Source organism: Haliaeetus albicilla, chromosome Z (assembly GCF_947461875.1).
Source record: "Haliaeetus albicilla chromosome Z, bHalAlb1.1, whole genome shotgun sequence".
Taxonomy (NCBI): domain Eukaryota; kingdom Metazoa; phylum Chordata; class Aves; order Accipitriformes; family Accipitridae; genus Haliaeetus; species Haliaeetus albicilla.
Window position 1 is genome coordinate 46,699,138 of NC_091516.1, and position 18,324 is coordinate 46,717,461.

Below are 18,324 nucleotides of genomic sequence, written 5' to 3' on the forward strand. Positions count from 1 at the left end.
AGCACCACGCAGCCGCTCACTCACTCCCCCCCACCCAGTGGAAGGGGGCAGAAAATCGGGAAAAGAAGTAAAACTCTTGGGTTGAGACAAGAACAGTTTAATAGAACAGAAAAGAAGAAACTAATTATGACAATGATAACACTAATAAAATGACAGCAGTAATAATAAAAGGATTGGAATGTACAAATGACGCGCAGTGCAATTGCTCACCACCCGCCAATCGACACCCAGTTAATCCCCGAGAGGCGATTCCCCCCACCCCCACTCCCCGCAGTTCCTATACTAGCTGTGACGTCCCATGGTATGGAATACCCCGTTGGCCACTTTGGGTCAGCTGCCCTGGCTGTGTCCTGTGCCAACTTCTTGTGCCCCTCCAGCTTTCTCGCTGGCTGGGCATGAGAAGCTGAAAAAATCCTCAACTTTAAACTAGACATTACTTAGCAACAACTGAAAACATCAGTGTTATCAACATTCTTCTGATACTGAACTCAAAACATAGCACTGTACCAGCTACTAGGAAGACAATCGACTCTATCCCAGCGGAAACCAGGATACTCTATCCTCTTTGCACCCTCCCTTCAAGTATTTTGGTACATGGGTAAGATCCCCCCTGATCCTTCTCTTCTCCAGGCTGAACAGTTCCAGCTCTCTCAGCCTTTCCTCTTAAGAGAGATGCTCCAGTGCCTTCATCGTCTTCATGGCCCTTCCTTGGATTTTCTCCAGTATGTCCATGTCTCTCTTGTACTGGGAAGCCCAGAACTGGACACAATACTGAAGGTGTGGCCTCACCAATGCTGGGTAAAGAGGAAGGATCACCTCCCTTGACCTGCTTACAGTACTTTGGCTAACACAGCCAAGGATACCATTAGCCTTCTTTGCAGCAAGGACACATTGCTGGCTCATGTTCAGCCTGGTGTTCACAAGGACTTCTGAGGCCTTTTCTGCCAAGCTGCTTTCCAGTTGGGTGGCCCCCAGCATGTACTGGTGGCTGGGGTTGTTCCTCTCCAGGCGCAGGACTTTGCACTTCCTTCCCCTTGTTGAACTCCGTGAGGTTGCTGTTAGGCCATTTCTCCAGCCTGTTGAGGTCCCTCTGGATGGCAGCATGACCCTCTGGTGTATCAGCCACTCCTCCCAGCCGGGTGTCATCAGCAAACTTGCTGAGGATACAGTCTGCCCTATCATCCAGCCTGTTAATGAAGATGTTTAACCGGACTGGACCCAGTATTGACTCCGGGGCTACATTACCAGTTGCCATGCTCCAACTAGACTTCACACCACTGATCACCACGCTCTAGGCCTGACCATTCAGCCAGTTTTCAATCCACCTTACTGTCTGCTAATCCAGCCCATACATTATAAGCTTGGATTAATGATATTTGGACTTCATTAATGCATGTGGAGATACTGGTGATCTGAGATTTTTAGGGACAAAATTAATTTTTTTATTTATTTGTATTTTATGTTGTACTTTGTTCTTTAAACCTGAAATGTCTTGTTCTGACACCTTTGAGATGCATAAATTCTTATTTTTGCTCTGTGAATCATGTCCTGTGTGGAGTTCTTGGGTTAAGGTCTCTCTGGCCTTTCAGAACAAAAAACCTGTGGGTCATCATTTTCCTGGAACTTGGCTGCGATACATTACTGCATAGGATTTAAACAAGAATGTGAAGTTCCTCATGGGCTAAATGATAATCAAAACGTTGGACTTGAAAGAAGAATGGGGAAGTAAGCTGAATAATAGCAAAAAATTAAAGTTGGAATATGTATTACATCAATAGTTTGAGCTATGCCCATGGCCTCTGAATCCTTCTGTGGTACCATGGTAAATGATCCACAGGTTGTACTTGGTTTTGAACAGAGAAGTTACCCTGTAGCTGGCAGCTTCCCACTGTCATGCAGCCTCTCTTCTGTACACCTCTGGAAGGGTTTGGGCAATGTTCATCCAGAATTTTCAGCAGCACTGAAGCTGAAGGTATGGTTTCTACCATGACATGAAGATATAATGTAGCATAACGGCAATAATGGTAGCTGAGGAGGAGGAGGAGGAGGAGAAGGAAGGAATAAACTGAGTGTGCCAGCACTGTTTAAATGTAGCACATATGCAGATGTGCACAACTGAAGTTGAAAGAATTGATTTTTGTGAGACAGGTCAGATGGACCTGTACAGCCCGTGAGATTCTTCACCTGCTAAAATCACAAATAATTAAAGTTACAAACCTCTAAAGAAAGCATGTTAGTTAAGAGCCTGCTCTTCATTATTGCTTGGGGACAGTGAGAGTTCTTACTGTTCATTTTCACTTTTAAGTATAATTTATGTGTAGGTAGTTATTCAAAAAAAAAAAAAGAAACAAATGAGATCCATAACCTCCATTGCACAGTAGTTGAGGATGTGTTCAGAAATTTTTATTAGTAAATTAACTTGGTAGTCAAAGCTTCTACTGAAAAAATCCACTTGCCCACTTAGAGAAACCATAGTGAAATAAGTTAGCACCTGAAATTAAAACTTAATTTTACACTAATATGCTCCCTGCAGCAGACTTCCTTAATTTTTTGTCTAGAAATCTGTGCAGGACTTAGAATAACCAATGTCATAGATACAAGCCTGCAAAATTATGAAAGTTTAAGAAGGGTGAACTGATAGGTCTATAATTTGGGAGATGATACTAGTGTCATATACTGTTTCAGCAGTTAAAAGAGTATGACAGAATGCCCTCTTTTATTTGCCTTTTACTCGGTAATCTGATATCTTATTTATAAAGTGAAAAATAATCTACCTTTTCTGCTGGTTTTGTGAGAAAAAAATGTTTTCAGTGTAGTCTGCCTGTGAAAATTCCAGTAGAGAAAAATATAATTTAAATCTCCTAATAATTTAAATGTCCTAAACTTTGATTCTGGTGTTCAAGGATATTCAATGCATAACCTTTGACCAGTCTTGCGGGTATTTTTAAACTTCAGGAATGATGTAAAGGCAGCTTTTCTGTATGAATGAGATGCCTGTTGATAACTTTGGCTTGTCAAAGTATAAGAATACAGTCATTAGAGTTATACGTAAGCACATGCAGTTGTTGCAATTCGGAACAGAGGAAAAATGATGAAATACAGTCAGTTAACTCATGTTTTCAGTAGCACATCAAAGATTCAGAAGCACTGTTCAGAGTTTAATTTTCTGACTTACAAGTCATTGCAAATATAAAATATTTGGCTTGAGGTAGTAATTATTTATGTATTAGCACCCAATTCTACTTCCTACCAATTTTGGGGGAAAAAAATGTCATAGTTAAAATTTATCAACTCTCATTTTCAACTCTTTGTAAAAAGGATATTTCTTCATTTTACTAACTGGTTATTAAACTAATTCTGCTTTCCTTTCCTCCTTAGCTATAATCCAGAGCTAAGTATTCATATTTAGATATGCACTTTATGCTCAGGTATCAAAATAAAACTCATTGTATCTTGTCTAAAATACACATAATTAAAAAATAAGCTGGAAAACCAAAAATAAATTCTACAGAAAAATTGGGGGTATGGGCAAAGAACCATCTTAGAAAAATAGTAATTGCTGTATTTTACTTTCTTCACTTTTTATATTTAAAAGGAAATATTAATTTGGAGTTATGGTTGATAGTATATACAGTTAAGTAACAAGTAAAAAGTTATCAGAAATTTGTCTTTTTTATATATTCATAAGTGTTTAGGGTTCAGATTCAAATAAAAGTAAATCTAGCCATCTGTAGATCTATAAAGGCACCCAGTCAACTTTCAAGTTGGGCTGTAGGGATATGCAATGCAGTTGTCACACTGTTCTTGATTTATTCTTCCATATAAGTGCCTTCAGATCTGATTTGAAAAGATGTGGGATTTTTTTCCAATCCCTAGAATTTCTTTTTTCCTGCCCTCCCTATAAACGAAGACTAATGTTGTTTCTAACTGACCATACTATTATCTTTGTCCTTTCCAGCACATAAGAGAAGATAGATGTTATCCCCAAGAATCAATGTAATTAAAAGTTATTAATAATAATCTCTTTTAACTTGTTCTGTATAAAAGGTAATGACATTCTGGCATTTTCTATGTGTGTAACTGTTGCATTTTTTGAAGCAATTAATAATTTTTGTCAGTATGCTTGGAGCAAACTTTTGGGGAATTCTTTAATTTTTGTTCAACTTTGGCTCCTTTCTCATTCCCTTTCTTGTTCCCTCTCTTTCCTTGCACAAGGCATGCATAATACTTGCGTTCTCAGCTCCTTCTCCTAACCCCCACTTCTTCAATGAGAATAGATTTATTTCTTCCCGCTATAATTTCCTACAAGAATTATGTTACACACATCACATATAATGTCACAGACGTACCTGCTTTTGTGAGGGGCATGTGGGTTTCTTAGTGTTGAGTTTGTTTGGGTTTTTTTTTAGTTGGGGAGAGTAATTAATTTTGGCCACTAAGCTGGTAGATGTCTTAAAAATAACTGTTTTCTTCATAAGACTGTGAATTGTAAGCTGTCATTTGAATTCTAGTCTTATTTGAACGCTGCATTCAGTCTGCTTCTCTTTGATAACCAGAAGGCTTAACATTGGTGTCTTGAATAACATTAATTTTGCATATTCCCAGATGTTCATGTTTATGATACATTATGATACCCTTTTAGCAAATTAGTCATCTGTGACCTTTACAAGGTATTTATTTGTTAAAAAATTTATACTGGACCAGGATCAACAATTGTTTGTCTCTTTTCTATTTGGAAAGTAAGTTGTGAAGATGGCACTGGGGAGTCTGTGCTTGCATTTTGTTTTTCACAAACTGAATAAAGGTAGAGTTTCATTCTGCATGTTACTTGACTTTTAAAGAGCATGTTGCTGAATTCATTTTGGATGAGTGAACAGATCTGCAAGAGCAAGCACCTTGACTCTCGTGAAAAAAACAAATTCAGCTAGTGTTCTTTTATGTATCAAATATTAGGTATCAATACTGAATGCAACATACTGAATTTGTCTCTTTCTTTACCAAGGCTTCAAGTTCATTTTTATGCTGCGTGTCTTTGTCTTTTTAAATATAACTTCTACAAAGGTATTTCCCAGTGGGCATTAGCTTTGGAATTGCCTTGCTCAGAGGTTGTGCTCCAGCTTTGAGGCTACTTCTCATCTTTAATGAGGCAAAGCCAATCCTGAGACCATATGTGGAGTTTCTGGTACAAATCAAAGGGCTGACTTTGAAATAACAGGGGGTTTGGAGCTTCATAAATAGCACCACTCTGTTAGAGTGAAAGCTTTTAAGTATTTTAGTAGCCACGTATGAGTGCTATACTGTTCCAATTAAATATTAGAAATAGAGCAATGAAGAAGCTAAATAAATAGTTTGAACAGTGTGTACTATAATTTATAATCCATGTACCCGGAGTGCAAAGAAAATAGGTTTTGAAGAGTGTTTATTTTTCTAATTCTGAGTAAAAAGCCACAGAATTTTTAAGTATCTAGGAAGCCTTAGAATTCTCAAGTTCTGTGGCAGATTATCATATATGTAACTAATGAATTCAGGATTGTAGATCTGGATAGACAGACTGGCAGGAAGCCTGTCAGACTCTCATTGGAAGTTTTATAAAAATCAGCCTACAGAAAGAGAATGTTTCTGTGTAGGATAATTTGGCTTCTCTTCAGTTAAGAGTGTTTCATTTGACAAACTGTGAGTATTTCTAGTATTTGAAATATTTCTCTTAGAAAAAATGGTTAACAGGAGTAGCACAGGTGATTCTTTTTAACTAATTTAAGCATTTATTGGCAGCTAAACTTGGAATTACCATTTATCCTAGTTTCAGCTGGGATAGAGTTAACTGTCTTCCTAGTAGCTGGTACAGTGCTATGTTTTGAGTTCAGTATCAGAAGAATGTTGATAACACTGATGTTTTCAGTTGTTGCTCAGTAGTGTTTAGACTAGAGTCAAGGATTTTTCAGCTTCTCATGCCCAGCCAGCGAGAAAGCTGGAGGGGCACAAGAAGTTGGCACAGGACACAGCCAGGGCAGCTGACCCAAAGTGGCCAACAGGGTATTCCATACCATGGGACGTCACAGCTAGTATAGGAACTGCGGGGAGTGGGGGTGGGGGGAATCGCCTCTCGGGGATTAACTGGGTGTCGATTGGCGGGTGGTGAGCAATTGCACTGCGCGTCATTTGTACATTCCAATCCTTTTATTATTACTGCTGTCATTTTATTAGTGTTATCATTGTCATAATTAGTTTCTTCTTTTCTGTTCTATTAAACTGTTCTTGTCTCAACCCACGAGTTTTACTTCTTTTCCCAATTTTGTCCCCCATCCCACTGGGTGGGGGGCAGTGAGTGAGCGGCTGCGTGGTGCTTAGTTGCTGGCTGGAGTTAAACCATGACACCATTACAAATTTGTCATGTACAATTTCTAAAAATTATGTATTTAAAATCTGAAGCCAGTGTTAGGCTTTAACATGCACCATTGACTTTGTTTGACATAGGTAAATAAAAGCAGGTATTATTTAATATGATTGTTATATTTGCACACCACACAAAAGGCAGTCATAAGGTCATAAGCACAGCTTCTGTTTTCATTTGAGTTAGAGACTCTGCGTGGAAAATTGGCTTTCATTTGAACCTGTTTCTGATGTATATAAAAATGCATTTTCCTGTCTTTGCTACATGGCACATAGTAGCTAGTAACTTCTTTGTCCCAGAGCAGTGCATATTTGCTGAATAGCTGAAACTAAGAAATCACAGTAGTTAGATCAGCTGGACTTAAGCTGGAAAAGAGCCTTTAAGGTTTTGTTTGGTTTGTGCATTGTTTAAGGATATTTTTTGCTTAGGTCATACAGGAAAGTCGAAAAGATTTTGCACTGTTAGCTGGTGTGGCCTCACTGCTGTCAGTGTTCTTGGGTGGAGGGTTCAGCAGCTTTGAATGTTTCAAGGAGGTGAGCTGTAGGAAGGAGAAGCAAGGAAAAAGCATTTCCAGCATACCTCTGTAGCTGTTAGGAAAATGTTTAGTTCAGTCATGGCTGAATATAACCAGAGACAAAATTATAATGTGCTGTAGGAATTTCTCAAAAATCTAGACTAATGTATCCATCTAGATTCTTGTGCTAGAAGTTGATTTATGTTTTTCCCAATACTGATTAATATGATTACATTGTATAGTAGCAATAATAACTTTCCCGCTGTCTTCAGTTCATTTTGAAATTGCTTAATTTGGATGAAATACTGAATGAAAATCTTTTCAATGCTCTGAAAATTTAAATAGTGTGAAAACACTTTAATACTGGCAAACTGAAATATACTGGAGTCATTTCCCTCCTCCCACTGCACTACTTTTAAAAGAGACAGAATTACATAGTAAGGGTTAGATTGTTCAAACCTGACTCATGTTTGGCATATGACAGGTTTGGTTTTATTGTTTTGGGATAGTTTTTCAGCAGTGTTTAAAAGACAGGATGGTGATGTTTTCAACTGCAAATTGCAAAACTTAGAGCCACAAAACTACCAATTGCATTTTAAATTTTATTACTTTAAGTAATAAAGTAAAATGTTTGGAGAGGAAGCAAGCATTTCCCAACTTCCATTAATATTGATGTAGTGCAAACTTTCTAACAATGTTAAACTTATTAAAGCTGAGTTCTGCAGCACCACCTGTGTTATATGAATAGCCAAAAATTTAGTAAAAAAATTTCGTTTGAAACAAGGAAGGTGAGGCAAAAGAGACTTCACAAAGACCTTTATAGCAAACATAGAGGTTTTGAGATTGGGAGTGAAGCTTCCTACAGTGAAGAGTAGAGGAGGATGACCAGTATATACATATCTTGTACTTCCTCTAAAACCATGGACAAATAATTTAATTTCTCTTTCTCTTGAATGTTTTCCTACCATTCCCCTACTTTTGTCCTAATAGCTTAGTCTTTCTGGTGCTTTTGTATTCATGACTTTGCCATTTGGAAGCAGCATTTGTTATCTGTGGTTGAAAACTAGTGCTTATTCTGGCATGGCATAACTTCAGTTTTTCTTTCCATCTTTAGCCAGTGCTGACCGTATCTTGCCTTTGTCATTTTTCTCTTATCTACTCTAACTTAGTCTTTTATTTGGTCCTATCCTTTCTCTCTCCTTCAACCTTTTCTCCTCTTCCTTTACCTCTCTCTCTGCCACCCCCTGCAAATGACTTACCATGCAGTGCGTGTATTTATGGAAAGTTGTGGGTTTGGTTTTTTTGGGTTTTGTTCCATTTTTAAGAAGTAACTTTAAAAAAATTTTGAAGACTATATTTTAAATGTACTTTAAAGACTGTTCTTTAAATTGGAGAATTTTTATCTCAAATTTTAGATTAATTTTTCAGTGTCTACTATTTTTCTGTACAAACATGCATGTTCACATAAAAATGATATGTAAGAATGTATGTTATTATACTGAAAATCTCTATTTTCTACAATACGTTGTTTATTTGGCTGTTTGTAGAACAGAGAAAATGTGGGTGATACAGCAGCAATAACTGACTGACTAGCTTTGCATTTTCATGCACATGTGCATAGTTTTAAAATACTTGTACTGTAATTGCAAGTGAACTTTGTCAGTACTCTGCCAAACCCATATTCAATCATTTATAGAGACTATAGGTCCCAAACTCTCTCTGTTTGTGGCAATATTACATGTAGCTTGACACAGACAGTCAGAAATTCCATCTGCGTTGAATGGGTATGCTTTTGTTTCTAGATAACCAATAGAATTTTCAGCTGCTTTCGTTCTGATTCATCACACTTGGTTTCAAACATTTTCATGAGACATGGTTTGCAAACATTCAAGGCAACTACAGTGGTGGGTAGTCTTGATGGAAGAGCTGCTGTTCTAATTTTTCTTCTGCATATACAGTGAAGACTCCTTTTTTTGTTATTTGTAAAGGTACAACTGTGATTTTCTGATTCAGATTTTTAATTACAGAAGTGTTTGTTGAGGCACACAGAGCTGGAGGAACTAAGAATTCTCAGGTGCCATGATGATGAGCATTATAAGAACCTAGTGAAATTGGGTTAGCAACTTTTTCAGTTGCATAACATATGTACTAATTTATACATTTTGTAAAAACAGTGACTGTTTACTTTGTGAACATACTGAAAATGAGTTCTATTATCAATGGTGGTAAAAACCAAACTGCATATTATCCCTTAATAATGAAATGTGGTGTGACTAAAATAGCTAATAGTTTGAAAAACTAAACTGATACTTCTTAATCTGTAAACTCTCCCTGTTTTGTCCCACTCTAGTCATTATCCTTTCTTCTGTTCAAAGCACTGCTTTTTTCAGTTCAGAATCTGGCTACTGATGGGAGGAAAATCTCTCCCATGTTACCACTTGTCAGCAGATCCACAGCTACTCTGGTGTCTTTCTTACCTGAAGCATATATCGTTAGATGGTATTTTTTCAGCATTTTCTGTTCACTTGCTTTGGAGTTATATCCATCTTCTAACTACAGCTTTTTTTAATATAAACGTAAGAAAATGAAACTTCCTTGAAAAAGAATGAAAATTAAACTCCCAGATCACCAACTAAAATTAAGTAACTATCAAGATAATAATATCTTTAAATTAAAGTGTGAAACATATTAGATAATGCTGTTTCAATACATTAACAAATGAATTAACTATTTTTACTGTCCTTCTAGGATATCTAATGTTAAACAGAACTGCTGTCTGTACTGGTATCTCAAGTTCACCTGTTGACTTGATTACAAGGATTTCTGGCTGCTCCATTATTAATGGCTAAAATCATTGTTTTTCCACAAATTTTTCATTTTTCTAACTTTTTTCAAAATACAGATTTGTTTGAAGTAAACCAACCTTTTCTGCTATTGTTTTTCATCCACCAGAGTTTTGCTTTATGCTAGGATTTTGCTACAAATGCAGCACTGTGATGTTCAAGTTTGTGCAAATTGGGGTAATGTTTCCACAGTATGAAAGTTTTACTGCAAACAGTGAGATTAAAACTTACTTTGTCTTCTGGTATATTTATTCAGCAGAAGAGTGTTGTTAATGTGGAATAATTTTGCATGGGTTCAATTGCTAATGATTAAACTGTTTTGTGATCTGTACAGATAAACACAAGGATTGCTCTGGTGTAACTTTACATCTCACACATCAAAAGTAAGTATCTTTAAAAATACTTAGTTATTACGATTTTTTTCATAGGAACAGAAGGCATGGAAACTCCCCCTTTAGATTCCTTTGAAAACTTTTGGAATAAAAATAATACATACTTTGCAATATTAAGAATTTTGAAGCAATGTGTCATCTGTTGGCAAAAATTTTCATTTCTGCTAAGAAACTTGATAAAATGGTGCTATCAGCACTGAGTTAATCCATCTTAAGAGGTTCATATTTAAAAATCTTGGACAAGGAGAGCAATTATATAGGTGATCATTTTGTCCTATTTCACATATGTTGTAGAAGATGCTTTAAAAATTGTAGGTCAGTATGAAAGAAAGGACAGAAAGGGAAGTGCTGTGTGACAGCTACTTTCTCAATAGACCAACAGTTAGAAATTAGTGGTGTTGAATGGTATTGCATATTGTGTCAATTGCAGTTGGGTTTTACAAAGGACTTGTTTAGCAGAGCTTGGGTTTTGAATTACAGGCAGCCTTTGATTGCTGGAATGTATCTTATGATGTCTGTGAACACTGTAATACCACCAGGCGAGAAAGGTGAGTCATAATTCTACAAAGTGATTATATAATTTCAGCATCTGATTTATCTTTATTGCTTATTGTGGAAGAAAATTTAGCAGAGACTTGCTGAATTGTAGGTGAACAGATTAATGGCTTTATTAAACAATCGATGAAAAAAATATCTATAATTTTAAAATTGTATCATATTTCCTGATGACTACGTTGGCAAAGGCGATCAATGTTGTAGAAAACAATGTTATACAAAAGAAAAATGATCTGTGCAATACTGAAGTTTCTGGGATTCTTAAGAGTATTTCTTTGATTTATTTTTGTCTTAATATTTTACCAAAAAAGCCCTACATATTTTCTTATTCCTCCCTCCCACCAAAAAAACATAAATTTTTTTTTAGTGTTCTTCATCTGCATTTGTCATTCATCCTATTTGTGATTTACTAAGAGTTCAGTTCTAATAAATGAATTTCCATCAGTAAGGAGCTGCTCTTTAAAGATTTTATTCCTATGTTCCTAGTTGGTTAAAAGGTCAAAATCCTGAAAAAACATTGTAAAACAAAGTTTCCAAACAGTTTCTATCCAGAGTCTTACTCAGTGGTTTTTATGTGAAATTCAGCTTGGATAGTCCCAATATAATTTCTTCAAGCTAGCATGGAATGTTGTGTTTTAAGGAAGTTGAACACTGACTTTACATTTTCCTATGCTATACTGGAATTTTAAATTAGATATCCAAGAACACCATTTGTCCCATTTACAGTTTGCTTGCTAAATAGGATGAGGTGGTCAAATGCTCAGCTGACTCCAACTATTTGGTGAATTCAGCAACTTGAAATCTTTTTTAATTTGAATTGAAACTTAACATGATCTTCAATATGAAAACATCAAATGAATCCCTGCCCCTGAAATATTTGATCAATGCAGATACTTACTTTTTCAGCTGGAGGGGTGAGGGAAAGGGGAATAAAAACAGTTCTGTGCCTGTTGATGACTGCATTCTTGTGTTCAATCAAATTTGCAGTTCTTAAGTGAAGCATGAAGTTTGTTATAACAGGAAATATGCAGCCAGTCCCCAGATACCTCTCAGAGAGGCATCAGCAGAGGCATTTCTCTGTAGGCTCTTCCTTATCTACTGTTACTGCACCTAACACAAGTACTAGCCTGCAGACATTGTCTGTACAGCACTTCTCTGCCAAAGTCTGCATCTTACACTAAATCTTTAAGGCTGAGCCTAGAACTGTATGATCTTAAAATCAAGCCTTCATTATAAATTTTATCAGCTTAGAATTATATCAGTTTATTTTAATTTTCTCCTGTTTAAGTGTCCCTCAACATAGTCTGTAAGCAAATGTATTACTTTGTTAATGGAAAAATCTACTGAGTTTTAGCCCCATTCTGTATGTACATCATCACAGAAAGTAATTTTCAAGTGACTTGTACTATATTTTATTAATTTTTCTTTACAGATGTCTTGAGATAGTCACTGCAGAAATATAAGATAATATCCAGTATTTTTTGAAATTGTCTGTTGTCCAGTGTAGGTATTCCTTTTGTAAACCACACTGAATGAAGTACAGTAGTATAACTTTTCTCTGTTTGATAAATAATGTGTTTTTCTTTGTTTATTGCCGTCATATTTTAACAGTGGTTGATGCAGACATTGCCTGTCATTACAAAAGGTTTCCAATGCACCTTTTTGCCTACAGAGTTCATACACACAGACTAGGTAAGAGTTTTATTGCAACATAGGAATGTCAAATAATGAACAGAAAAATGCTGACACTACAACATTTTTTTTAGAAGTATGTCTCATGTTCACATACGCATTGATATGTTATAGGTAAAGTAGTGAGTGGATACAGAGTGAGAAATGGTCAGTGGACGTTGATTGGTAGACAGAGTCCACAACTACCACAGGTTGGTTGTTTTTTTAATTCTAAGTGTAAGTTTTAATTATCTTTATTTAAAACTGAGAAGCTGAATTGGCAGTGATGTACCCACAGATTTGTGTCATGGTGTTTCCACTGGTATGTGTTGTTGTGCCACTGGATGTGAATACTGCCAAATATTATTAAGATAACATGATGCAAAAGCCATTCTGAATTTACTCTTCAGATGTGTAGCACTGTCATTCTTGTATGTGTGTATATTGATGTAAATAGTACGAGACGCTTTCACTGATTATGGTGAATCACCCTCTCTTTCAGGCATTCTACCCAGTAGAACATCCTGTAGATGTTAACTATGATGATGTCCTAGCAGCTAGATGTGTGTTCAGTGGTGAAGGCAGAACTACAGAGACACGTATAGGGTAAATTTTCTCTATTTGCTCCATTTCCTAACCATTTTTTTCCAAGGTATTCATTACGTGTAGAAATGTATTTGTTTCATGTCTTCTTCCAAGATAATTCTAACAAATTTAAATTCTGCCAGAATGGTCTGTTTTGCTGTCTAGTCTGCTAAAGATTTAACTCTATACAATGTTCATTGCCTTTACTTACATGAATAATCATTTTGCTGAATTGTTCAGCACATTTCTCAGGTGAAGCTGTACTGCCAGACACCTTACTCAGGTGTTGGGCTGTTCTGCACTTAGAGAAGGATTCAGAATATCAATTCTAAAAAATGTATTTTTTAATAAATTGAAGCTATTGACTTTTTTAAAACAAAATAATGAAGCTTCACGATTTCTCATTGTTTCAGAAAGAAAAGTTGTGGAAGCTTATAAAGTTCTGATAAAGTTTGACCCATTGTAGAATCTAATCTTAAAAATTCAGAAAAATATACCAGTTACCTTTTTTTGATATGAAAATATACAGGCTTCTATGAAAAACAATAAAAGATTGCATGTCAGTAGAGGGTTAAAGATTCAACACAAATTTATCAACTTTCAGTGGGTAGTTAAAACACTGATGAGTAGCAGCTGAAGCAAAATAAATTGTTTGAGAAGAGGTTTTTACGAAGGTCATAACACTAACAAAAATATATCCAAAACCTTAATTTAACTGTAGGCCTTTTTTTTTGCAAGTTCTTAAAGTTTCTGTCACATTTCTGTAACATTCCCCAAAGTAGTTCCTGTTTGTTGAATAATCCTTACAGTTTAAGAAACAGTCCTAGCACAATTGTGGTCTTTTCTTTCCGTTTACTAATATGCTTTCAACGGGGAAGTAATAGGAAGAGAAATTAAGGAAAGAAGCAGACCTTCACATTTTTATTACATAATTTCTACCTATGAATTTTGAAAAACAATGCATAAGCATTTTAGGCAAAACTATTACACAAAAACTGATGCATAATATGGAAGTATGTCTGGTTGGAAAATATTTATCATCATAATGTGAAATGAATGGATGAAAAGGAATGCATTCACAATAATGCTGGGTCTTTGGAAAGATATACAGCTAAAATAAATTAAATGGAAGTTGTTTAAATCTTGGAAAATGTTGCCCTGATGTTGCAGTTGTCTTGCTCCCATTCAGAATGACTCATTGGTCCAAAAGAAATATTAAAAGAAACTTTGAGTTCCAAATACAAACACTGAAAAAATGGGAAATGCAAATGTGAAAGGAAAGCTGTGAAATAATACATATCTGAGAAGGATCAGATCAAGTCTACTTGCTCACTTTCCCGGTGCCTGTATTTAATTTTCTGCCTGTGTTTTTGTTTTTTCTTAAAACTATCTGAAAAAAAGATCTTGATCGTTTATGTGATTTATTTTTAATATACATAGGAGGCAGAGCTAAAACAAACTTAGACTTCACTTTGTCCATTCAGCTTTCCAAAACTGATCAGTTAAAGCTTAACCATTCGTAATATACGCTGACTGTAGTTAAAATGTGACATATTCTCAATGTTATACTTTCTTAACTGTGTAATAATTTCTGTGATAGTCAGCTAGTACCTTTCATATGAATCAAGTGTCATTTTTGGCCAAGTCTATTACTTAGTATCTAACTTGAGGAGGGAGGATAGATGTTCTTGTTTTGGTTTTACACTTTCCTTACTGTGCTGTTTGTTTCTTTACACAGTTGGTCTTGGGTTTTTTCATGTTCTTCTTTAAGTTACACTAACTGCTTTCCAGTATCTTACATTATCTAATGACCCCTGTGATTCACACTAACCTTTTTCATCCTGCTTCCTCTCCTAGTCTGAGAAATTAAATTATGTATTGAAGCATGCCTTTTAAATGTCTGGAGTTTGGCAAACCAAGGTTCAGAAGTGAAACCTGATTTTGCTTGTGCAGTTGACTACATATGAGTTCAGGGTAATTACACAAGCACAGACTTGATATCTCTGGTGTAAAAAGGTGAGGCAGGAGTCATCTCTTCAAAAATTTAATAAATCATTCATTTCAGTTAGCTGGATTTCTCCTCAAGCTCAAATTTTTGCAAATTAAAGGGTTGAATTATCCTTTGTCAAATAAGAAGGACATCAACTATTCCTAATTTATAAAGCAAGATTTCTTCTAATTTTTGCTACAGACCAGTAAATACTCCATGCAAGCAGCCACTGCAGTTTTATAACAGATAACTTAATGATGTTCAGAGTAAACATTAAAGATGATACAGTGTCACGTATATAGCTTAGTCTAAGGGATAGCAAAGAAGTGGAGCCCATTCAGGGTAAGACCCTATCTTTGTAAAGGAAAGTGCCATTGGCCATGGTGGCTGCTTGTTTTTCTGGTTGCAATGTAATGTATTGTTTAGAGCTCTTAACAGACAGAAAATAGTGCAACCTCTGTCTTTCTCTTTCAAAATATATTTAACAGGTATTGTACCATTCAAGAGAAGGTTTATGTGCCTGTAGCAAAACGTTCCCATTCAGTATTTAAGATGCTTTAACTGCATTGTCTTGCTTTTCGATGCTAAATTCTCTGTTTCATTATGCTTCACTGTGTACTGTCAATATACCAAGATCTGGATACAGTTCTAGATATCTGTGGCAGTGGTGTGAAGGTAGTTAGCAGGAATTTTTAAATTTTATTTCTTTTTAACTTGTGCATGAGCATTTCTGCTCATTAAAGTCATTTACAAAACAGGGTTTCTCAGGCATTCAAACATCTAATGGAAGGATTCTGTGTTTTCTGCGAATTTTCTAAAACTGTAGGTGACAGAGTTATTTCTTTCTTTTTTTTTTTTTAGCTGTAAATATTTAAAATTTTCAACTTCGAAATGTTTAGACAGATTAACATGTCAGGTGAACCAGAGTTTGTGTGGGTTCCACATCCCCTTTTCTACTGGAGTTTTAAAGAGGTGGCGATTACAGTGACAGATATTGGGAGTCCAACAGCGAAGTTAATGCTTTCTAAAAGCTTAAGCTGAGCTTGCTAAGTCAGAGTCTGATTTTTGTGGTCTCCAAGGGATGCTAAATTTTCAATGCATGGAAAAATACCAATTCCTCTTTTGAAACAGTCTCATCTCCCATGTTCCCCCTGTCTCCCCTCTGGCTGGTGTCATTATTGTTGCTATGGTGAATAAATGAATGCTGCAGGACGCTGCTGGAAAAGTCAGTGCTGACGTCTTTTGCAAACAGCTAATAGGCCACCCCCATATCTTTTTATGAGTGTGGGCTCCCTGGTTAATTGTGAAAGGTAATTAAAAATCTTAATGTAAACCCCTTTATTTTATGAGCCTTTCTTTATAAGTCCTAGCATATTCCATTGTCAGGATTGTAGCTATAAATAAAAGATATCAACCTATATGGGAGAGGAAAAAAACAGAAACAGATCACAGCTGCAAAGAGGACCTGTATTGTCTGCTTCACAAAGTAATATTTTTCAAAACAAATTATTTCTTGTACCAGCTGTTTTTTCTATTGAAGACAGGCTTATGTAGCAGTACAGAAGAGCCTCTTCAGTTTTAAGTACGTGCACACCATTTATCAAAGAACTGAATTTTTACAGTGTTTAATCATTCCTCTTGCACTCATGTTTTACTTACAGAAGCTTGTGATCAGGTTATTCTCAAGATGGCAGTGCTATTTTCTCTTTAAGAGATATTTATGGTATCCTAATATGTAATGAAATTAAGTTTTTCTGCATTAGAACCAGTGTGATTGGCCAATAAATGGACGCATTTGAACATGGGGGGGGGGGGAAACTCATAAAAGATAGCTGCTGAAATGAAACATAGATGTCATTTGCAATGATTTTAAATTAGGTTTGCCCCAGATTGACAGAAAAGTATATGAATGGTGTATATAGCATATGGTGTAATGAATTATACAGTTCCGTTGTATTTCATCAGACCATGTGCATAGTTCATGACACACTGGGGACTATGAGGAGTATACTGGGAAAATGAGGAGGAAGAGCAGTTTAAATAGTTGATGCAATTTTCTGTAGAATCAAAACCAAATTGTTAGGAATTTCTGAGATACCTGGGGAGTTTGTGCAAACTGATGTTCTCTAGTATAAACTGAAAGAATCTTTTTATATTCACTGCAATGAAGCTATTAAATGTTTTAGTGTGGGACTTCTAAACATTTCATTGCAATTTTTTAATATTCTGGTAAACAAGTTAGATTAATTGAATAACAGCTATATTCAGCTCATTTTTTCCTAACTGCCACATCTTTTCTGTGTTGTGTAGGGGAACAGCCAATGATGAAATGTGTAATTTTTACATTATGTACTATATGGAAGCCAAGCATGCTGTCTCATATATGACCTGCACACAGAATGCAAACCCTGAGATGTTCAGAAGTATACCACAGGAGGCAAATATTCCTATTCCAGTCAAGTCTGATATGCTAAAGGTGACGCATGGACATCATGAAGGTGAAAAAAACTTGTGATCCATTTTATTCAAGTCTTTTTATGTTCACTGATGTGTTTGTCCGTGTTGCTTTGAAAGGCTAAATTTTCACAAAAAGGAAATGCAGTTCTAGATAAAATTCAAATCACTAATTATAGACCATTCTGCTCTTGTTTTTGATGGAAATGTGTGCCATAGTCTTTTGTCCATTTCTTCCTATTGTCATCTTTCAATTTCCAACATATTTTTATAGCTACATGAGCTGTGTACCCAAAAGATTGACCTCTTTTCTATGCTAAATATCAGTACTTTATATTAACAGTTTCTTAATCTTTGCTTTATCTTCTATTTCCTACAAAGTTGAATCACAACTTTTCCATAGTTTTCTGGATCCCACAGCCTTGTTATGGGAGGAATCAATTGTTTATACTGAACACTAGTAGGCATGTAAGTTGCAGCAGCAGCATTATCCAGAAGTAATCTGACTGATATGTCTGTAGCAAAGTACAAATCTTAATTTTTTATTCCAGTTGTTTTACTGCTGCACTGTTTGGTACAACTACTATAGATACATAAAAATACCAAATGTTCATTTCAGAAGGGCTTTTTTTCCTGAGTGGGAAGATACTCAATTCCATTCACATGCAGAGATTAACCTCATATCCTAAATCCCTTTTTCAGAAATCAAGGGTACTGATAAAAGTTCTTTGCTGCAGCAGGCCAAAAAAGAAGAGGAAGAGGTTTTGGATCAGGGTATGTACTTGTGTATTTCTGTGTCAAGTAAAGGACTCGCTAATGTAAAATACTGATATATTATATCCTCATTGTTACTGAGTTATGAAGATTTTAATCTCTTTATCTTTAATTGATCTGATTTGCAATGTTCTGTACAGCTAATATGATTGAAT

General features: G+C 35.7%; 1 protein-coding gene across 10 annotated transcripts in view; it reads left to right on the forward strand.

Annotated features, from left to right (window-relative positions):
• Positions 1-18,324, forward strand: part of PAM (peptidylglycine alpha-amidating monooxygenase) — a 152,713-nt gene that overhangs the window by 97,706 nt on the left and 36,683 nt on the right. For all 10 annotated transcript variants that reach the window (XM_069775715.1, XM_069775714.1, XM_069775718.1 and 7 more), the window contains 7 exons: positions 10,083-10,131; positions 10,621-10,688; positions 12,307-12,387; positions 12,502-12,578; positions 12,869-12,972; positions 17,252-17,439; positions 18,098-18,169. In XM_069775715.1, the coding sequence (XP_069631816.1) occupies positions 10,083-10,131; positions 10,621-10,688; positions 12,307-12,387; positions 12,502-12,578; positions 12,869-12,972; positions 17,252-17,439; positions 18,098-18,169 (639 nt within the window). The remainder of the gene's footprint in view (positions 1-10,082; positions 10,132-10,620; positions 10,689-12,306; positions 12,388-12,501; positions 12,579-12,868; positions 12,973-17,251; positions 17,440-18,097; positions 18,170-18,324) is intronic.